The sequence below is a fragment of the Puntigrus tetrazona genome, chromosome 24 (genome assembly GCF_018831695.1).
Source record: "Puntigrus tetrazona isolate hp1 chromosome 24, ASM1883169v1, whole genome shotgun sequence".
In the NCBI taxonomy this organism is placed as follows: domain Eukaryota; kingdom Metazoa; phylum Chordata; class Actinopteri; order Cypriniformes; family Cyprinidae; genus Puntigrus; species Puntigrus tetrazona.
Window position 1 is genome coordinate 3,949,893 of NC_056722.1, and position 22,500 is coordinate 3,972,392.

The 22,500-nt window shown below is 37.9% G+C and overlaps 5 protein-coding genes and 3 gene segments (V, D, J or C); 4 read left to right on the plus strand and 4 right to left on the minus strand.

Annotated features, from left to right (window-relative positions):
• The window catches only part of LOC122329682 (putative protein MSS51 homolog, mitochondrial), an 11,033-nt gene extending 5,573 nt beyond the window's left edge, over nt 1–5,460 (plus strand). Inside the window, exons 4-7 of one of the 2 annotated variants that reach the window (XM_043226147.1) lie at nt 438–562; nt 674–1,237; nt 3,619–3,712; nt 4,919–5,460. In XM_043226147.1, the coding sequence (XP_043082082.1) occupies nt 438–562; nt 674–1,237; nt 3,619–3,712; nt 4,919–5,108 (973 nt within the window). In that variant the 3' untranslated portion in view covers nt 5,109–5,460. The remainder of the gene's footprint in view (nt 1–437; nt 563–673; nt 1,238–3,618; nt 3,713–4,918) is intronic. The other variant, XM_043226146.1, reaches the window with a different exon arrangement.
• LOC122329698 overlaps nt 1–22,500 on the minus strand; it is a 610,329-nt gene that overhangs the window by 368,745 nt on the left and 219,084 nt on the right.
• LOC122329697 overlaps nt 1–22,500 on the minus strand; it is a 601,685-nt gene that overhangs the window by 362,519 nt on the left and 216,666 nt on the right.
• The window catches only part of LOC122329696, a 603,783-nt gene that overhangs the window by 360,001 nt on the left and 221,282 nt on the right, over nt 1–22,500 (plus strand).
• On the plus strand, nt 6,191–11,350 carry mss51 (MSS51 mitochondrial translational activator). Its single transcript, XM_043226149.1, has 6 exons — nt 6,191–6,317; nt 8,249–8,386; nt 8,468–8,592; nt 9,359–9,922; nt 10,553–10,643; nt 10,749–11,350. The coding sequence occupies exons 1-6, from the start codon at nt 6,301–6,303 to the stop codon at nt 10,945–10,947; spliced, it is 1,134 nt and encodes a 377-aa protein (XP_043082084.1). The 5' UTR covers nt 6,191–6,300; the 3' UTR covers nt 10,948–11,350.
• Nucleotides 11,626–13,297, minus strand: LOC122329693 (myeloid-associated differentiation marker-like protein 2). The gene has a single exon (XM_043226161.1). It carries the CDS (start codon nt 12,795–12,797, stop codon nt 11,943–11,945), a length of 855 nt encoding a protein of 284 aa, XP_043082096.1. The 5' UTR covers nt 12,798–13,297; the 3' UTR covers nt 11,626–11,942.
• Nucleotides 13,641–15,944, minus strand: LOC122329691 (myeloid-associated differentiation marker-like protein 2). Its single transcript, XM_043226158.1, has one exon. The coding sequence runs from the start codon at nt 14,808–14,810 to the stop codon at nt 13,947–13,949; it is 864 nt and encodes a 287-aa protein (XP_043082093.1). The 5' UTR covers nt 14,811–15,944; the 3' UTR covers nt 13,641–13,946.
• tbc1d24 (TBC1 domain family, member 24) overlaps nt 18,090–22,500 on the plus strand; it is an 11,074-nt gene continuing 6,663 nt past the window's right edge. For both annotated transcript variants that reach the window (XM_043226128.1, XM_043226130.1), the window contains exons 1-2: nt 18,090–18,175; nt 20,787–21,830. In XM_043226128.1, coding sequence (XP_043082063.1) covers nt 20,848–21,830 — 983 coding nt within the window. In that variant the 5' untranslated portion in view covers nt 18,090–18,175; nt 20,787–20,847. The remainder of the gene's footprint in view (nt 18,176–20,786; nt 21,831–22,500) is intronic.

Below are 22,500 nucleotides of genomic sequence, written 5' to 3' on the forward strand. Positions count from 1 at the left end.
GTGTGTGTGTGTGTGTATCAACCAATTAAACCATATAAATATATAAATAAAGACTAACTACATTATGGTATATATTTATATGCTGTCTTTTCATTATAATATATCTCATCATACTTGGTTGTGTCTTTTTTTGGTCTTTGTCAGCTGTTCTCTTAAAACCTGATCCGTATTTTGTATCCTTTGTGCGAAGGGGAAATGTTTACGACAGTCACACACACACACACACACACACACACACACACACACACACACACACACACACACACACCGCATGACGCCGCCAACACAATAAAACTTAAAGTACTGAAATGATGAGGGCAGCTGCTAAAAATGGCACAGACCTTTTTATCTGTCTGCTGAAGCCTCGGCTCGTCGGCGTTGATATTAGGCAGCGCTAGCTTGCTTTAACTCTTCAGCGTCTCGTTGTCCGCTCCCAGGTGTCTGAACGTGTATTACTGCAGTAAAGACTGTCAGAAGAAGGACTGGTCTTTGCACAAGAAGTTCTGTAAGATGCTCCATAAGGTCTCCATCGACAGGCTGATGGAGTGGCTCGTTCACACAGGTCAGAGGAGACCGATCGGACCTGTTTAACAGATGCTTATATGTTAGATATATTTATATGCAATACTGCAAAACATACATAATATATAACAATCATCCTGTGCACCAATAGGAGATCTCCCTTTCCCTACGGAGGCGTGGTCTCGGCCTGCTAAAGACGTCAGGTGTTGGAAAGACTGGTTGTCCATGCAGGGAGATCTGACGCCCCGTCTGGACCCGATCCTGTCCGGACGAAACATGACGGACCTCTGGACCAACGCCTGCAGGCCGCGGCCGGAGGAGGCGGAGCTCCGCGAGTCCGTGTGGCGAGTGTGCAGCGAGTTCTTCTCTCGCTCGCTGACGCTGGGCCTCGGGCTTCAGATGGCCCTTCTGGACCCGTACTCGCGTCCTCTGACCGTCCATCTCGTCGGGGCCGGTCACAACGAGACCCTGGGAGCCAGAACCACGGACATGGACGAGCTCGGACGCATGTTCCCGGGCCATCAGGGGCTGGAGGTGGTGATGGTGGGGCCCGAGGTGGTCCAGGGGCCCGTCACGAGGCCCCCGCTGAGGGCGTTCGGACCCCGGGGGAAGGTTTACATCAGCGCTTACAAGGGCCTCTATCACCAGTTCTGGGAGGAAGTTGTGGAGAAAGGAGAAGCGGCTAAACCGGATCTAGTGGTCGGGTTTCATCCAGGTACAGATAAACACAACATGAACCGTACCTGAAATTAAAAACAGCAAAAAATTGTATTTGATGAAAAACATAAATAAAAACTTAAATAAGCACTAAAATAAAATAACAGAAATTCAAGACCTATATAAAAATATTAATATATATATAAAATATATATATTATATAAAATATATATATAAAATATAAAATTATAAAATATAAAATATATATATAAAATTTTTTTAAAATTATTTTCTAGTGTTTATTCACATTTACATTTTTTTGTTGTATTTATATTTTTAAGTTGACTTTTACAAGGCTTTAGTAATAATTTTTTTCAAACATATTTTTCTTTAGCTTTAATTGATATTCATTTGCATTTTAGTTTTGTCATTATTTCGCTTTGACCTTTTCATTTCATTTTAGTAGTTTTACTACTACTCGTTTTCATTTAATTTAATTTAATTTAATTTAATTTAATTTTATTTTATTTTACTTCATTTAATTTCATTTTTATTTTTTTTTATTTAATTTATTACAATTCTGCTTGATAACAGCTAAATATTTATTTGAAATAGGAATAATTAAACATTTTATTTTGTAATTTAATGGTTTGCCTAAGCTGGGTTATTATAGTTTTATTTATGAAGTTACTATAACACTAAAAATAAATGATTAAATGAATATATTTCTCTTTAGCTTTAAGCGATATTCATTTGCATTTTATTTTTGTCGTACTTCAGCTTCATTTTATTTTAGTAGTTTCACTGTTTCTCTTTTTTTGCTTACCTAATGCTTTTTTTTTTCAGCTTAATTTCGTGGAATAAAACCAATTCTTACTTCTTAATTGTTTTAGCACCGAGGGTCTTATTTAGGCTCGTGGCATGAATTAACCTTAAAGCACGCAGGTTTATATCACGTAAAGCAATTAACTGCAAAAAAGAAGCGAAGCGAACAGAATTGAATCGGTGAGTCGTTTCGGAGGCGGCTGGCTGATTCGTGAGTCTGAGGGGTTTATTAGAGGTTAGAGAGCTGACTTTCACTGCCGCCTGAAGACGTCCGAGCTCCAGCGGGGGTTTGGTTTCCATCTATAGACTCGGACGGTTGATTCCCCTGCGGACAGGTGCTTCTCCAGCGCTGTAATTCATGGCTCTGACTTTTACTAGCAGTGATTCACGGGGACAGCTGAGAGTTTAGGAAACCTGAGTGCACCGCAAGAGGACGTGCAGGTTAGAAAACCTCTTCGGTTCATTGAGACGTCATTTGGCTGTGCTGGTCCTGGTCGAATCCCAGGCTGCTCAGCAGAGGGTTGTTGGTTCTGATCCCGGATGTAAGAAGAGCTGCGATGAACGAACTGGGAGTCGCTTTGAATCGAAGCATCTGCTAAATGGCCAGTTACTTATTTGCTTAGCTGTGAAATTAACACTCGACAAGTCTCACCTGCTGGACTTGTGTCTGCTTTTGTCAAATATTTAGCACCAAATGTTAATCTTTGAATCTATTTCCTCCTTAAAGCGAGAAAGAAATCCATGTTTAGTGCCATAAATATATTTATAAAAACACCCTGTCAGGTTTCAGTGTATATTGTGAGTGTTTAATTTAATTTAATTTAATTTAATTTAATTTAATTTAATTTTGTTTATTTTTTATTTAATTTATTACAATTCTGCTTGATAAAACAGCTAAATATTTATTTGAAAAAGGAATAATTAAACATTTTATTTTGTAATTTAATGGTTTATCTAAGCTAGGTTTTATTTATGAAGTTACTATAACACTGAAAATAAATGATTACTAGAATATTTTTTTTTATTCAGCTTATTCGTTTTTTATTTAGTTTAACTTTTGCGCTGAAATGACATTAACATTAAAATGAGTAAATAAAATGAAAAACTATACAGACGTTGAAAAGTCAGATAAATATGATAACGTATATAAATAGGTAAATAGAAAGAAAATAAAGCATATAATATAGATTATAATTGTGATACATTTATAAATAAGAAAACGTGAATAAAGTCTATTTAAAACTATTAATAATAACTATATAAACATTCAAAAAATAATAAAACTAATAAATATGACTAAAACTAAAATTAAACTGAAAATAAAAAATATATAGATAACAAATATACATGTATATTTTATATATATATATATATATATATATATATATATATATATATATATATATATATATATATATGTATAATAAATGAGATTTTGGAGCTTTGGTTGATCTTCTTCACATCGTCACCCTGAAGCGAGATCCTCCTCGTATCCAAACACACACGAGGACGCTTCTAATCTGGGAAGAGGGACACACACGCTATCAATCAGATTACGAGTGCGACCCGATGATCTGCAGCTGTCTCTGTTTTGCTGTTTGTGGTCTGGTTCAGGGTTTCACGCGTCCCAGGGTTTAGGAGAGGGCTGGCTGCCCACGTTACTGCTGCTCAGAGACTATAACATCCCCTCCATCTTCACCATGTACAAGTAAGTGACTCACACACAGTCTGTACATGCTTCTGAACTCAGAAGTACAGTCACTTGCTTGTTCGATTGACTGACTTATTATAAACTTATTATATTTGTGTGGGTGTGTGCATATATAAAATTGTGTGTATGTATAGTATAGATTTGTATAGATTTATTATTATTATTGTATGGGTATGTGTATGTGTGTGTGTGTGTGTATATATATATATATATATATATATATATATATATATATATATATATATATATATATATACATATATATATACATATACAATGTATATATATGTATATGTGTATATATATATATATATATATATATATATATATATATATATGTATATATATATATATAAGTGCTGACAAATTATTAATGGTGATTAATCACATTCAAAACAAACATTTTTGTTTATTATGCGTATATGAATGCACACAGACACAGAATACCTTTTGAATATATTTACATGTACATTTACGTTTTGAAAATATCCTATTTTATATAAACATATGTAATATATAAACTTTTTTTTTTTTTTTTTTAAATATATATACACATATATTATGTAAACAAAAACTTTTATGTTAAATTTGATTCGTTTAACAGCAGCGCTATCACATAGCGTTTTTCTAAATCAATAATGTTGACGCATATTAAAAGGCAAATTATTCATAAAACACGTTATGTATATAAATTATGTCTATAAATGACAAAATGTATGATGTATATTTTATTGCGCTTTTATCATTTATTGTAATTTTGCAACAGTACATAATTCATAGATAAATAATGCATTAGTATTTTGCATTAAATAATGTATGCCTTTAAATTAAAGTTTTAGATTAAAAGCGTTTACCGAATGCATGCATTTACTGATTTGCTTGTTTGTTTTTTTTTTATTTGTTTTCTTTTTTGTGCTATTTATTTTATGGATTAATGCTGTTTTCGTTGGATTGTTGTATTTACCACTGATTTATTTATTTTGATTTATTATGAATCACAATTATTCAGAAATCCCTCTTCGTGTTGTTCCCGATGCAAATTTCTCTGTAGCATCCTGTGGGCCAGTTAAATTCAAATGAGATTTTTTTTTATTTTTTTTTTTTGCATTTAAAATGTTAGTTCAGGCTTCGGTCCCTTGTCTCTGGATGTCTTTGCTTCTCTCCAGCACGGCTCACTCACTCTCTGCCGTGTCTCTGCCGCAGTGACGCTGAGCTCCAGTATTCCCTGCAGATCCTCCTGGAGCTGGAGATGGACGTTAAAGACACCGGAGCGAATCCCTTCGGCTCCCAGAAGCCCGAGCAGGTCCAGTCCAGTCCGAACAAAGCCCCCAGTCACTGCAACGCCTTTTACATTTACTTCCAGGGTCTGCTGGAGACACGGCAGGAGGAGTAGACGCACACAGACCTTCGCTTTCACTCACTTTTCTGAATGCTTTTGAAACAGAAACAGGCAGATTATTATCTAATTATCTCAGTTGCTATTACAGTTTAATAATCATTTAAGGAATAAATGTTAAACTGCTGCTAAACAATTGTTTGCAAATCAATTTAGCGAACATTTAGCGCCCCCTAGTGTTCAAATCTGCCATGACATTTTCTTCATTCGCTCTTTAATAGTTCTACATATATTATATTATATTTTATTATATTATTTTATGTTATATTATATTATTTTATGTTATATTATATTATATAATATTATATTATGTTATATTATATTATGTTATGTTATATTATATTATATTTATATTATGTTATATTATATTATATGTGACCCTGAACCACAAAACCAGTGAAATTTTGAAAGCTAAATAATCTTTCCATAGATGTATGGTTTGTTATGATATATAAATATTCGGCTGAGATTCAACTATTGAAAAATCTGGAATCTGAGTGCGCAAAAAAATTAAAATGAATAAAAATAATAGTTTAAGTCGCCTTTAAAGTTGGCCAGACGACGTTCTTAGCAATTATATATTTAATATATCTACTAATCGGAAATTAGGTTTTAATATATTTACGTTAAGAAAATATTTTAACTTAATGATTCATAAAATAAAAAATATATATAGCATGCCAGTGCTATTTATGACTGCTTTTGTGGTCCACGATAATATAATAAACATTCATAATCTTACTTCGTATTCATAATATTAAAATCTTCATAATCATTCTTTTTTGATTTCGTGTTAGATTTTTTTTATTGTCTATGTCTTTTAGTTTTACTCGAGCGATCATTTGATACGAAAGAAGCTTTATAAAGTTACGCAAATAAAATGTATGTAAGCAAATAGAAATGCGTCTGTATTTATTTACTTGTGTTAGGGTTTTCTTCTTCTTCTGGAGACTGCTCGGTGTGTTTCTGTAAACTCCTCCGTGGGTCAGGAGATGCCGGGGTCCGGGTGAACACGCGCACGCCCGAGAATCTCCCGCAGAAGCCTCGAGAAAAGCCTCGCGCGCGCGCGCGCACGCACACACAGACACACACACACACACACACACACACACAGACAGAGCTCCCTATAAAACCCGGTCACCCCACAGACACCCGCGAGAACAGAAGTCCAGAAGTCCCCTATCTAACAATGGACACCTCCAGCAGGTAAGTCCCGCGCTTTCTTCACCGAGAATAACGCGCTTTACCGTTTTACCGCGACGTCACGTGATCCGAACCGGATTCCTCGCGTCTACGTCACGCGCCTTTAAAGATTTTAGTGACTTAAAAGACATTAAAAAAAAACAAACAAAAGGTACCTCTTCATTTTTAATTAGCATTTTAAAAATGTTGTTTTGGGATATTTCAGCCAAGCGGATGTGAATAGCGAAACTTTAGTTATTAATCTACTCACTTTATTATTAAAGTTTTACATTCATAAATGCACATTTTCTAATAGAAACCCCTGTTTCACGGCGTTTTACAAAGAACTAGAAAACTATTTTATACTATTCAAAGAAGCACTAATAGAAAGGCGACCAAAACTGTCCTCTTTAAAATTTTCGGCTGATCTGAAGGCTTTTATTTAGTTTTTTTTTTTTGTTTTCTCTGGCTTTGTATTGTCTATCGTATTATTTTGCATCTATTGTTCAATGCATAAATAAAAAAAAAGTTTGTTTAAAAAAAAAAAAAAAAAAAAACTTGAACGAAAGCCATTAATGAATTATTCTTATTTATTTAGTGAAAGGATTTCAGAGTTTAACGTTTAAGAATTATTCGGCTGATTGCTTACTTGGCCTATTTAGCTATTTATTTGTTAAATTTTTACCCTTAAAAACTTTAAAAAAAAGGCATCCTGCGGTGTGACGCGTATATAATAGGATTTAGTGGATTTATATGTGATAAATTAAAACCAATACAACTCCCATTATCTCCAGTAAAAGCATTACAAAAGCTCTTTTTTTCTGTATGAGCCCAGTGCTCTCAGCTGTCTCGATGCATGCTGGGTGCTGTATCCTGAGAGGGGTTATAAATATATCCCAGCAGCTGCCCGTGCTCCTGTTCATTCACTCCGGCCCCGAGAAGGCTCTCAAGTATTGTCTGATATTAAACCGAGCTACTGCATCGACACCCGAGGTCCCGCTTTTTTAACGCCCCGCTTGGTTCTCCTCGTTTTTAGCGTGCGCCGAAAGAGCAGGAGCGACCGGGTGAATCCCGAGCAGGCCGGGAATCGAAATCCAGCCAAATGGTTTCCGTTCATGAGCTATTCAGCTTTTTGCGGGAACGTAAGCGAAGGTGGCAAAGCTTGCAGTTAACATTGAACAGCATCGGCCCGAACACGTAGTTTAAAGCACGTTTTTTTGAGCGTGACCCAAAAATACTAATGCAGTCGATTGGATCGGGGAATAAGAAAACTGGATATAAGACGTTTATTAAAAAGGTTTGACTTATTTGATCTTTAAAACAGTTAGTGAAATGTCATTTTTCACTCTGGAGTGTGGCGTGATCCTACAGAAATGACTCTAATATGCTAAATCGCTGCTCAGGAAACACAATTATCAGTGCTGAAATCAGAAATATACATCTTCAAGATTATAAATGCATTTACTGTCACTTTTGGTCAATTTACTGTATCCTTACTAAATGATAGTATTCATTGCTTTCCAAAAAGACACAAGAGATAATGATCTCTCTCTCTCTCTCTCTCTCTCTCTCTCTCTCTCTCTCTCTCTCTCTCTCTCTGTCTCTCTCTCTCTCTCTCTCTCTCTCTCTCTCTCTCTCTCTCTCTCTCTCTCTCTCTCTCTCTCTCTCTCTCTCTCTCTCTCTCTCTCTCTCTCTCTCTCTCTCTCTCTCTCTGTCTCTCTCTCTCTCTCTGTCTCTCTCTCTCTCTCTCTCTCTCTCTCTCTCTCTCTCTCTCTCTCTCTCTCTCTCTCTCTCTCTCTCTCTCTCTCTCTCTCTCTCTCTCTCTCTCTCTCTCTCTCTCTCTCTCTCTCTCTCTCTCTCTCTCTCTCTCTCTGTCTCTCTCTCTCTCTCTCTCTCTCTCTCTCTCTCTCTCTCTGTCTCTCTCTCTCTCTCTCTCTCTCTCTCTCTCTCTTCAGTGTTTCAGAGGCCAATAAGCCTTTTACGTTCCGCTCGGCGAAGGAGATGTTCAAGAAAATGGAGGAATCGTTCCAGATATGTGCTCAGTGTGAGAGACTCCCGTCTCAGGCCACAGGCTCGCTGAAGAGATGCACACGGTACGGTGACCGCGGGATTCGGACGAGGTGAGAAGAAGTGCTGTGTCTCATGTTGACAGCCTCTCTTTCTGTCTTTCACAGCTGTCTGAATGTGTATTACTGCGGTAAAGAGTGTCAGAAGAAAGACTGGCCTCAACATAAACTGTACTGCAACAAACTACGTGCGGCGGCGGTGGACAGACACGTCGAGTGGCTCGTTTATAAAGGTGAGGAGGATTTACATTTGATTTATATATATATATATATATATATATATATATATATATATATATATATATATATATATATATATATATATATATATATATAAGACTTGGATAATTATTGATATTATATTATATTATATTATATATTATTATTATTATATTATTAATATCAATTTTACTTATACATTTTTATGAACGTTTATAATTTTTATTTTAGTATAAATGATTAAACATTTATATTATGTTATGTTTTTAGCTGTATTTTCTTTTTACTTAATCAAGATTAATTGAATGCACAATAAAAAAACATGATTTGTGATATATATATATATATATATATATATAGAGAGAGAGAGAGAGAGAGGATCAAGTATTTTATGCTTATGAAGGCTGCATTTATTTGATCAAAATTATGGTTGAATATAATATGTAAGAGTTTGTAAATGTTTTTTTGTTTGTTTTTTGTTTCAGTTGATTTTGTTGTTGAATATGATTATTCCAGTCTTTAGTGTATCATGATCTTTTAGAAATCATTGTAATTTGCTGACTTATTATCAAAGTTATAAACATGTCATGTCGCTTAATATGTTTTGGAACCGGTGATAGTTTTTTCGGGATTTTTTGAAAAATAAAAAATCTTTTATGAGTAAAAGAATTAATTTCCTTCAAGAAAATTAGGAGAACAATTTACTAACCTTAAACTTTTGAATGGTAGCGTATAGTGTGTGATAGTACGATTTTTATATATAAATATAACTATGCACAGGAGATCTCCCTTTCCCTACGGAGGCGTGGTCTCGTCCCGCAAACAAAATCAGCTGTTGGAAAGACTGGTTGTCCATGCAGGGAGATCTGACGCCCCGTCTGGACCCGATCCTGTCCGGACAAAACATGACGGACCTCTGGACCAACGCCTGCAGGCCGCGGCCGGAGGAGGCGGAGCTCCGCGAGTCCGTGTGGCGAGTGTGCAGCGAGTTTCTCTCCCGTCCTCTGACGCTCGGCGTGGGAGTGAGGATGTTTCACTTAGATCCGTACTCTCGGCCCCTCACCATTCACGTGGCGGGGGCCGGTCACAACGAGACCCTGGGAGCCAGAACCACGGACATGGACGAGCTCGGACGCATGTTCCCGGGCCACCAGGGGCTGGAGGTGGTGATGGTGGGGCCCGAGGTGGTCCAGGGGCCCGTCACGAGGCCCCCGCTGAGGGCGTTCGGACCCCGGGGGAAGGTTTACATCAGCGCTTACAAGGGCCTCTATCACCAGTTCTGGGAGGAAGTTGTGGAGAAAGGAGAAGCGGCTAAACCGGATCTAGTGGTCGGGTTTCATCCAGGTACAGATAACCCACCGCCAAGTTTGCGATGGAATATTTAATTCTTTCTGCTCACCAAGGCTGCACATATTTAATCAAAAATACAGTACAAATGGTAAATATTATTGCGCGTTTAAAATCACTGAAATGCAAAAAAAAAAATCCCAAAAATATTTTTTTATAATCTATATTTAAAGACACACACATGTGTGTATATATTTCTATTCATATAATTTATATTATATACAAATTTACAAACATAAGATATTTTCTGAAATATATACCGTATGTGTGTATTTATACAAACATAATAAATATACACAATGAAACACACACAAACTTTTATTTTGGATGCAATTAAACACGATTAATTGTTTGACAGCGCTTTAAATATAATTCAGTCCTTCAGAAATCTTTCTGTGCTGATTTGCTGTTCAAGAAACATTTCTTATTATTAATAATGGTGCATTTGGGTTTTTTTTTTTAAGCGAACTGCAAACCTTTGAGTGGTAGCATCCTCACGATGTCCTGCAGATAATGTTTAGTAATGTTTTTAAGCGTAATCAGAGTTCTTCACACACATTAAGTGTCTAAGCACTGATTTTGCAGATGCCTTTAAACTCTACAGTATGTCGAAAATTCTATTTTCAGGGTTTGAGGGACAGGAAGTGAATCAGGATTGGTTACCGACGCTCCTGCTGCTACGAGATTACAAAATCCCAACATTGTTCACAATGATCAAGTATGTTGTACATATGTGGGCAAATACAAATTCACACACAGTAGACAAAACACAATTTAAGAGAAGTTTTACTTACCCCTATCTATCTGTGTATCTGTGGTTCAGTAATGAAGAGCTGCAGAGAACTCTTCATATGTTTATGGAGTTGGAGATGGATGTTAAGGACACCGGCTCAAACCCCTTCAGCTCTTTGAAACCTGAACAACTGCCAAAAAGCCCCAACAAAGCGCCCGTTTACGCCAACGCTCACTATGTTTCTTTCCATGGACTGCTGGAGGTGAAAGAGGAGGAAGAACAGAACTAGCACCGGACATGCGAACTCACCTTTATCCTCAGTAAAGATGGTGGCTGCAGAAGAAGTTTATGTGATGAACGAGTTTTTATAAGTAGGCAAATGTTCTGATTCATTTTTCAATGCAGATAGGAATGCGATGTGTAGATATGGGATCAGTCAATTTAATTGATTAAAATAGGCCTATAATATTGTCCAGCAGCCTGTGTTTGCAGTGGTTTCTGCATCTTCATTTATTTTTTACCCGATTCGCTGTGCCTGAAGTCCGATATCGTTTATGCAAATAGCTACTGATAAATCAGCTTGTCGTTTTAAGATAAACCAAATATTATAGATATATAATCGTATTGTTAAAAAGGGACTTTGCATAAACTCATCTTAGCATGCAATAATAAAATTCAGTTTTCATCTGTCAGGAGTTTGAACAGAATTATTTATTATTATTATTATTATTATGGAAACACGTCTCTATATAGCCTACATTCATTTATGGAAGTTCTTTTAATAAAAATTTTGAGCACTCAATATATATTTTATAAAATAATTGTTTTAATTTGTAGCGGTTCATCGACGTCAAAATGATTGCGATAGCCAATCAAATCAAAGAAGGCGGGGCTTTACTTTTCGAAAATACCGGAAGTTATTTCCAGCGGGACGCTTCATTTTTAACGCTTCATTTTTTTCGCGAGTTGAAACGTTTAATATTCGACAGATGTTGTAGTAGCCTATGCAATGACACAAAACTGCTCAGATTTAGCCATTTTGAATTGAAAACATACGCTGTCATTGATTGGCTATCATTTAACTTGCTACTGAATGTTAACGAAGCCATTTTCGAAAAAGGCATAGGATTGTGAGTCAATGCAACGTGATAATCTTGTATATATTATCTTATTTATTATATTTTATTACTCCTTTAATTCGCTTTAAATAAAAAGACCCCCTTCCACACAAAACTGGCTTAACATTCATGCAATGTTTGTGCAACGTCTAACCCTAAAGCGCGTCTACCGTTTTTTACAAATCACAATCAAAGTCCAAACGAGGTCCGCGAGGTAAAGCCCCAAGTTCACATACGTCATGGTTGTGACCAGATTAAGGTCGTGAAAGCGATAATCGTTGGTTTTGGAGTCTCTCCTGTAGTGTTTATATCCAAACACAGGCCAGATGATGGCTGCCGAGACGTACAGAGCGACAGCGACGATGTCGAGCACCAACTCCAACTTATTGAGATCGCAGCATCGCAGCAGGTCCACGCACTTCTGCAGGTGTGACGGGATCACCATCACGGTCGGAGGGAAGCAAACCACGTAGACCACAATGCACCAGATCATACCGCCAGGCCGGAACTGGTTTTCCACTCCTTTGAAGTAGCTGTACACCGCGGTGAAGATGAGACAGGCCACAAAAGCCTGGCTGAAGCGCAGGATGCCTCGTAGGTTGGACAGGTAACCTGCGGGACATTTGAGTTTTAACATCACGGCGTCAACCACGTACGCGGCCAGCGCCAAAATGGAGGCGATGGCGCAGATGATGTCCACGACGCATATTGCGCACACAAACTTGGCGCAGTAGATGAGGCACGCAGACAAAAGCATGAGGGACGACAGAAGGCTCAGTCCGCAGGAGAGGTCGTTCCAAGAGTGCTTCAGCACGAGGAGCTCGATCAGTTTATCCACCAGGCACTTCTCGACGACGAAGATCACCACAGCCACGATGAGTCCGAACACCCAGACGAACTCGCACCAGATCCCGTACGGGCTGTACATGGGGCCGCGAAAGATCGAGATGATCAGCGACAGCGCGCAGAAAATCACCTCCAGAATCCGGGAAGTCTGATTGAGACTCAGCCCGCACGACATTGTTCTTCGTCTGATGCCCGAGAAGTGTGAGCCGTGCTCGAGCCGGCGGTTACTCCGCGCTGCATGATTTACATTTTTACTGCCGATAAAGCCATTTCACACACCATAAACTTTCAGCGTGTGTGACTTCTGTTCGTGTCAAATGCAACGTTATCGCCGACGCCAAGCTAAAAGTTAGTTTAAAGAGTAAGTCAAAGTATGACTTGACGATGCTCAGAATGTTAAGCAAAGTACCTCCAAATGATCCCCTTCTATCTATACTGTATATAGATTTTGTCTGTAAGGAAGTTTCTTCTCACCGTTGTAGACTCGGAAGTAAACACCCACTGCTAAATAGTTGTGTGCTTCACAGCCTCCTTCCTTCACAGATGAATGCTGCTGATTTAGGTGGAAAACATTTAGCTGTTTGTAAATTAATCTGTGGTAAAATTAAGTCTAAGGTCTGGATCTTCATTGAAAATAAAGTTCATCCACTAGAAAGAAGGCAATGCCTTCCTAGACGTAGAACATTCCACAATCTGTCATATTAATTATTATCAATATTTCTATATATATCTTCTGGAAACACATTTTATGCAGGATTCTTTGATTAATAGTAAGTTACAAAATCAATACTAGAAATTTCTTATTGTCACTTTTGATTGATTTAATGCATTTAATGCATTAGATAATACTATATATATATATATATATATATATATATATATATATATATATATATAGTAGGAAATAAATGAGAACGGTTAAATATTCCCAAAATGAAATTGAAAAATGAAATACAATTGTATTTTACCATTTTCGCACAAATGTACTGTATATAGGCGTTTTATAAGAATAGAAACGACAGAAGTTAAATAAATCCATTTATTTTGAACAGCCAAGCTTTTTATAAGAGTGAAATTGAAGAGGCATAAATGTTTCCAACAACTATACATAAACAAGAAAAAAATGGACGTCTTGAAAGACACTTAAAAAGTAAGATTCTATTGACATTGATGGTTCGGTGCAGAGCACTAACACAGAAACCTTTCCAATGCGCAAAAGCTTGTACTACGGACTAAATAAAAAAACTGTAAGTAATGTTCTGTAATGGCATCAAGAAGCACGTTTTTGCAACTCTTATTTTTTAAGTTTACAGTAGTGATACTATTAAGAGCGTTTGAATCCACAGATACCCAAGCAGGTCAAGACCAGGTCAGCGATGTACAGTCCGAGATTGACATAGGTCATGAAGGTCACGACAAACTGGATGCTCCATATACAGCTGTTTCCGGGACAGTCTTTGGGCCGTGGGTTTCCTTTGAAGCTGTAGGCGGGCCAGAGGATGGCGGCAGTAATGTAAAGCAAAACCGATATGATCAGGAAAATCATTGTTAAGCCATCAATGCCGAAGGGCAGGCATTTTTTTATCTTGGTCAAGATGTTGGTGACGATGATCAGCAGGGTTAGAGGCAAAGGAACCGCGTAGGCCACGATGCACCACAGCAGAGCCGGTTTACCCACGTAACCGATCAGGGAAATGAGGATGATGCAGGCAACGAAGGCCTCGAGGATCTTAATGAAGCCCGGAAGCGCAGCCACGTACGTCGCGGAGCGCGTGGCGTCGCATTTGTCCCTGAACGTCTCCACGCAGTAAAGTACGCAGCACACCGCAGAGAGGACCGTGACCATCCAGCCCCAGATGCACTTCCGGCAGATGTAGAAGTTGGCGCACATCACCGTGCAGGAGAAGGTGGTCAGCGACGCCATCATGGCCATGCCGGTCGTGAAGTCGTCCCAGTCCATGCACAGCACCAGGAGCTTGTGGATGAGGAACAACTCCAGTAAGGTGACCACCAGCGTGATGATGGGACACAGACCCCACACCACCATGCAGTAGATCCAGTAGGTGTGGAGCGGGTGACCCCAGATGAAGCTCACCACAAACGTCACCACGCACATCACGATCTGGGCTATGTGCACCGCGCCGCGAGTGCTTGTCAGGGCGGAAAGAGAGAACTTGGGCTTTTCCATGTTGACGGTAACCAGCGCGGAGCGGCTCCTCGGGCGTTATGAAAACGAGCTGCTTGCAGGGGAAGATAAAATGGCACGACACGACAGATCATGCAAAAGACGCCGCAACTGTCCCTCCTCTGCCTAGCGATTATCAGAAGATACTCAAAAGTCGTGTCACAAACTTAGTTCACACTGCAGGCTAAAGTGGCCCAAATGTGACCCATATCAGTCTGAATAGCACAAATCAGATTTTTTTCAATGCGACTTCAGTCTGAACGGCCGTGTTGCGTTTAATGCGCTTTTTACGTCGCAATTTCCGCACTGGAGAAGGCGGGAAGACTAAAATCACAATGGCAGACAATAATATCATTTTTTTTATTTAGGCTCCGATTGCAAATTAACTTAAAAATCGCTAAACACACGCTAACGAGCGGCATACATTTTTATTTCTGCAATCGTAGTGTGCAAAAGAAAAACATTTTAGCCAAAAATCTAATCTGAACATTAAGACCTTTGTAAGTTACCTTTAGAAGTTCATTAATTATTAAACAAATTCGATTTTAACTCATTATTAACTTTAGTTGAGTGTTGATTTAATTCACTTCAACGTCTGTCAGCATTGCATAGTTTGTCAATTATGAAACAATTGATAATTCAGTTCAGTAACTGTCGATCATCAATTATGAACATTCAATAATTCAGTTCAGCTCTAAAGCAGCTCTACACAAGACGAGTGTCATTATTCAGCTCAGTTCAGATGTGTATTGTCTCAGTTCAGTTCAGTAACGGTCAATGTCGCAAATGTCTTCAATGATAAGATTAACTGAATTCTATAAAGCAGCTCTACAGAAGACAATGGTGTCATTATTCACTCAGTTTAATTAAGTGTTAATTTAATTCCGTTCAGTAACTGTCGATGTTGAATAGTTCATCAGTTATGACACATATAATAGTTCAGTTCTGCTATAAAGTAGCTCTACAGAAGTTTAGAGCTTAGTTCATTTTAGTTGTGTATTGTTTCATTTCAGTTCAGTAACTGTCAATGTTGCAAAAAAATTCAATTCTAAGCAGTTCTACAGAAGACAACGGTGTCATTTGGCTCAATTCAGCTGTGTATTGTTTCAGTTCAATTCACTAACTGTAAATGTTGCAAAGGTCGTCAATTATAAAATTAATCGAATATGTAATTATATAAAGCAACTCTACAGAAAACAGTAGTGTCATTGATTCATTGAATCCATTCATTAAATGACGAAATGACTCCAGTTTTATAAATTCGGCTCAGTTTAGTTCTATTCAGTTGAGTTCGTTAACAGTGTCAGTGTCGCAAAGTTAATCAGTTATGAAGAAAGTTCAATTCAGCCACACAAGCAGAGACCAATATTATTAAGCCCAATTTTATATTGATTCAGTTCAGTTCAACAACTGTCGATGTTGCAAAGTTCAATTACAAAACAAATTCAGTTCAATAAAGTAGCTCGTCAGAAAGCCATAGTGTCATTATGTTGGTTATAATGCTTAATTTAGATTCGCATCGATTCAGTTCAATATGTTGCAAAGTTCATCAATTACCAAACAGATTTAGTTTAATCTACAAAGTAGCTCTACAGAAAACAGTTGTCGCTATTTAACTGGATTTAGATCAGAAACAATATCATTTTGCAAAGTTCATTGAATACAAAATTTATTTTAAAGCTCAGTTAAATTCAAAGTTTCAGTAAACCTGTTGATGTAACAAAATTATTGCAATTATGAATTATATTTAACTTAAGCATGAAGGAGCTCTACGAAGAATTAAATGTTAATATTCACTTTAAGTTAAATTTGTATTCAATTCCGTTCAATGACAGTGTCGATTTTGCGATGTTAATTAATTATAAATTAAAGTGATTACAGAGAATGCAGTGGCGTTATTAATGAATGGTTTAGTCCAAGCCAGGTTTAGTCAGGTTGAGAAATCAATGAATGCAACCAAGAAATTAATTCTGATTAACTTTGACGGGCTGAAATGGCACTGAATTAGATGTTTCGCAACCGCTGGCTATTAATAATAAATGGATTTTTTTGACAATCTGTGTTATTTATTTGACAGAATCCGTAAGAAAATATTAGAGACGACCTTAAGTTTGCATCTGAGGTGCATCTGAGGTTTAGCTGGAAGATCATCTTTGCATAACATCCAGACAGTTTCAATGTACTGACTTTATTTAAATGTGCCTATGATAATCTAACAGCATGTGGTGGCTAATGAAAGCTAGCGTGACCATGCGAGAGGGGTCAGAGAATTTAATTTATAGCCATGTTTATGTGCGTTAAATGTTTTTAGCTTCACAGCTCCGGCGGATCTAGCAGCTAAAGTGAGCTGCAGTCTCAAATCTGCCCCTTCAGACCTCTGACATCTGCCCCCTAGCGAACGTGCTGAACGGCGGCGGCTTTATTCATTTACAGCCGAGGAGATCAGCGGATGTGCGACGTTTTCATGGCTTTAGAAACATAAATGTTTTACTGTAGACGTCCGGAGGTCTATTTCACCCAAAATAGAAACTTCCAATGATTTCTTGAAGATGGTTGCTAACGTTGCTGGCGGCCATTGACTTCCATATATTTTTGCTCTACTGTAAAATCCAATGGCTACCAGCAATACCCATATGCTTCAAAGTATCATATTGGGGTCAAATGGAGATTAGATTACTAGGATGAACTGTTGGTGAACCGCATGTGTTTCCCATATTTTCACGATATATTCTTCGATTGGGCTATATAGATGTTTTAAATAAATCACCGTAAACTGGACAGTGGCTCGCCCATTTCTTGTTATTTTGTATGGTTGATCTATTTAAAGTCGAACACAATGGTTGAAGGATTGCGTGAGTCAGTTAACTCTAGGAAGGCAAGAACCGTCTCCGCGCAGCAATGCCGCCTCGATTGAGTTATCTTAACGACTGTCATGTGTCGGGCAGATGTTGTGCACAAGGCCGGGCATTGTCTCATTACCAGAGCCGCTCTCTGACCAGTGAGCTGACCGTAAAAAACTGTAAACAGGTCAGGTGATGCAGCAAGACCTGTATCTTTTATAGGGCTTGTGTAATTTTGTAAAAGATAGCTAATTATTAATAGGCAAATACTAGAAATAGCAATAATAAAACCAAAGTTTTGACTGGTGGTGTAAAGATAGATAGATAGATAGATAGATAGATAGATAGATAGATAGATAGATAGATAGATAGATAGCTTTCAAACATAACTGCATATCTTTATTTAATTTATACGTATCTCGCTAGCAAGCCTTTGCCCAGCGTGCAATGTGACGGTATCGCTCACTGCGCATGCGCGCACAATCACAAATATGCCCGCTGCCTGACAGACAGTCGACAGCAAATCAGGTAAGACGATCGATTTAAATTCATATTGCTGTCACAGCACTTTCTAAATTCCACGCGCCTTTTAGCGATCCCTCTACTTGACGCGCTGCGTTGCAGACGTTTAAATGGCTTGACACGTTTTAAACGGCTTGATTTAAATGGCGCACATTAGCTGCACGAGCTATTCACATTAGCTTAATCTGACGCGTCGCCGTTTCGTGTGGCACGTCTGCGTGCGTTGAAGGCGCTTTCGATAAAACCGAAGGCGCCACTGAGCCGCCAGTCTGCTGCATGCATCGGTTGTGTTTGCGTATACTGGTGTGTGTGTGTGTGTGTGTCGACATCTGTCAGTCGGGGACATTCACCAATCGGACCGGGACGAGGGAAACGCGTGCGTGTCGTAATGTTAATGCTAATGTCTGTGACTGAAAGTTGAGTTATAGGTAGTGTTATATGCACGTTGCAAGCCTTAGAGCAGCTACGGAGCGCGTGTCAGGTGGGCTTGACGGCGCGCGCGTGAGGCGCTGCTCTCGCTCGCTGATTGGCTGACAGGCCGCTGACGCGCGTCATCATCGATGCACTTGTATTTATTCTCTTATCATTACAGTAAAACCATAAACAATAACATTGGAAGCTTATCACGTGGTTAAAAGAGACCAAATATTTATTTATCATTGTAATAGTGCCTGTCCTCAATTATCACCATCTACCTAAGAGGGACACCCATCGTAACATTTCTATATTTTTATCTATAAAGACCCACTTAATAACCTGAAGATTTGTATAAAATACATGGTTTCTATTACGTTACATCATTGGGTTTTTTTCACTCACAATAGAACCGTGCTGCTTCATTGTAATTACCTTTTTTCTTCAAATAAGACATTTTTATTAAATGCATTTAATTTAATAAAATGTATTAACGCTTGATTTAAGTAATAATTTTTTTATTCATTTTAATCAATTTCTAAACCAAATTTATTTGATCTGTTCATGTGTTTTTGTTTATTATGTATTTAAATACAATTTTATTCGTTTTTTTCATTTTATTCAACTTATAAATCAAATAGAGTTTTGTTGTAAGTGTAATCTTATTGTTTTATAATTTTTTTTTTCTAAATGTTTGCGTTGACTTTTTAGAGATACGGTTATGTAGTGTGACCTTTATTTTATTACATTTATTCTAATACAATTTATTAAGCTTTATTTATTTTAAACATTTTATAAATCTATTTATTATTTGTTTTTATTATCCATTTTATTTTATTTCATTAATTTTATCTATTTATAATTTATCACTTATTATTTAACAGCTTTTCTTTTGACACCAGAGATAAGGTTATGCAGCGTGACCAAAAACTAATGTTAAAGATATGTTCTTATGAATTTATTTTTGATAAAATGCTTCACTAAAAATCATGTCATTTTTAATAAAACAAGTGATGTTTCATTTTAATAGACAAAGCCCATCGGATGCATGTTCACCTGTCCTTGTGTAAATGAATTATTGACCCTTGACCTCAAGAGAACGGAGTCTATTACCCTACATCAGTATTTTTGCTTTGTCCTGATAGTTTCATGTTGTTGGCGTTCGATGAACTCTGATCTCACAACAACCCTAATAATCCAGCTCATGTGGAGAAAACGGAGCCAGAGAAGCGGAGATTCCCGTTTTTTTTAGACAAAATCTAATAAGTATAATTAGGAAATTCTGATGAACTGATTCAGAAAGGCACAAATACTCAAAAAAGAATTGGATGCAATTCCTTCGAGGGCAGCTTAAGACATTTTTACTTTATATTTATTTATATTACCTAACCTAAAAGATTTTTAGTGTTCTATACAAACAAATATATATTTATTTATTTACTTTATTTTACCTTATCCTTTCCTTTTTTTTTTTTTTTTTTTCCTTTTTTTTTCAAATAATTTTGTGTGTGTGTTTATTAGGGATGCATTAGTTAAACAGTTTAGGCAGATACTGATAGATGAATAATTTTTTAATATTATATTCTTACTTCAGTGTATATATTCTTTATGTCTAATTATGTTACAATTATTTTTAAATTATGCATTAATATAAACATAATTCAAATAATAATCTTTACTGGTTGAAATATTATTATATTTAACTTTAAATCTTAAAAATAAATAAATTTTATATATATATATATATATATATATATATATATATAATTTTTTTAATATATAATATATATGTGTTTATATATATATATATATATATATATATATATATATATATATAATTTTCCAATACATCTGCATTGTGAAATCAAATCGTTGACTTACTATATGTATATAAAAAAAAAATTAAATCTAAATATATAAAGATAAAATGTTCTGTAATGTTCTTTTTGAATTGGAAAACCTAAGCCGTGATATTATCTACTTTGCTTTAGGTGTATGCTGATACAAATGCTAATATCGGCTGATACTGATAATGCAGTTATATTTTACATTCGTGCATTTACCCGACACTGAAAGGATCCATCCCTCTTAATGAGTTCACGCATGCTGCTTAGAGATAATCATTGTTATATAGTGCATCCCTAACATGTACTGTTTCGTCACTAACACCCTCAATCTCTCTCTTTTTTTTCTTTCTCAACAGCCGGAGCAATATGACCGGTTAGCTTATCTCAGCATTTTTTGTGCCGTTAAGGTCAGAGGTCATGGCTGCGGATTGCGGCGCGTTCGTGGACTGGTCCCAGATGGGCGACGTGAGTCGCGACGCGGCCCCCGGGAAGACCGACTACAAAGACCCCAAGGAGCTGAAGCAGCACGCCCGCTCGGGCCAGTGGGCCAGGAACCACGGCCAGCGCTCGGCCGTTTACCAGCAGCTGCTCCGAGCGCTCCCCTGCCGCACCGTCACGCCCGACGCCGCCGTCTACCGCGACATCGTAGGCAACTCCAACCCCAAGCGCAGCCCGTCTGCGTATCCGCTGCCGGAGTTCGTGGACGGGGCGGCGGTGCCGAGCTACTCCCTCAAGCCCGAGTCTGTGGGATCGGTGCACGCCGTGATTTCTTGCATCGCGGGGCAGTTCCCGGATATCTCGTACTGCCCGTCTTTACCGGCGGTGACGGCTCTGCTGCTGCACTGGAGCGCCGATGAAGCGCAGTGCTTCGAGAGCGTCAGCCGCATGCTGGCCTGCAACGAGCCCGGCCGCCGTCTATTAGATCAGACTTTCCTCGCGTATCAGTCGGCCTGCATGACCTTCGGCGACCTCGTGCATAAATACTGCCCGGCCGCTCACAAGCTGATGGTGGCCACGGCCACGGACGTGCTGGAGGTCTACTCCGACTGGCAGCGGTGGGTCCTGGGCGACCTGCCCTTCGGCTTCGCCGCTCGCGTCATGGATGTGTACTTGGTGGAGGGCTACAAGGTGCTTTACCGCGTGGCGCTGGCCATACTGAAGTTCTACCGCAAGCAGCGCGCCGCCGCCGGATCAGGAGCGCCTCCGGCCAAGCAGGACTCGGCGGCGGTCAGGAGCGACATCCAGGCGTTCGTGCAGAACATCGGGAAAAGCGTGACGCCCGAGAAGCTGCTGGAAAAGGCCTTTTCCATCCGCCTGTTCAGCCGGAAAGAGATCACTCTGCTGCAGCTGGCCAATGAGAAATCACTCCAGCAGAAAGGCATCACCGTCAAACAGAAGAGGTATCAGCGCTCGAGCTATTTGTTTATTTAAAGTTCATAGTTTTTTGAAAAGGCAGCTTGGCGATGCAGTATATTGCTTATTGTACTTGCATAAAAAAAAAAAAATAATATTAAAAAGTTTGTGGCGTAGTCGTGAGGTGCTGGTTAAAATCCGGAAAAATCCAACGATATTAAATAAAATAAAATGTAATAAAAATTTACATGGGACAAATCTGAAGATGCAAAAAAGTTATTTGTGCATTTGTATTTTTTTCTGCTTTTAAAAAAGGTTTTTTTTTAAGGTACCTAAAAAAATTGGATACTTAGTTTCCACGATCTAAATATTTATTTATATTAAATGGTTGTTATTGGAAATGGGCGTTATTTTGCTGCTGTGTTGTGTGATGCGTTCAGTGGCATGTAATTATCTTAAAAAGACAATAATATTTAATCAGATTTATCGCAATTATTTATTGGCACTTCTCACATATATATAGCGTCGTGCAAAGGAGGGGTTTGAAAAAATACAAAATAAATGCATATTATAATAAGTCAATGAAAGTGTTTTTTTTTTTGACCTTGCATGCATGTTCATCTGTTGTCCCAAAACCTGATATTAACCTTTCATAAACCATAATAAGGGCACTTTAATTCTAACCTAATTAGTTTTTAATCAGATGTATTTATTTAT

Excerpts from the sequence above, each read along its gene's own strand:
- LOC122329691 (XM_043226158.1), bottom strand. The coding sequence starts at position 14,810 with ATGGAAAAGCCCAAGTTCTCTCTTTCCGCCCTGACAAGCACTCGCGGC.
- mss51 (XM_043226149.1), top strand. Across the intron at positions 8,593-9,358 it reads CGAGTGGCTCGTTTATAAAG|GAGATCTCCCTTTCCCTACG; the intron begins GTGAGGAGGATT and ends AACTATGCACAG. Across the intron at positions 9,923-10,552 it reads AGTGGTCGGGTTTCATCCAG|GGTTTGAGGGACAGGAAGTG; the intron begins GTACAGATAACC and ends TTCTATTTTCAG.
- LOC122329693 (XM_043226161.1), bottom strand. The coding sequence starts at position 12,797 with ATGTCGTGCGGGCTGAGTCTCAATCAGACTTCCCGGATTCTGGAGGTG.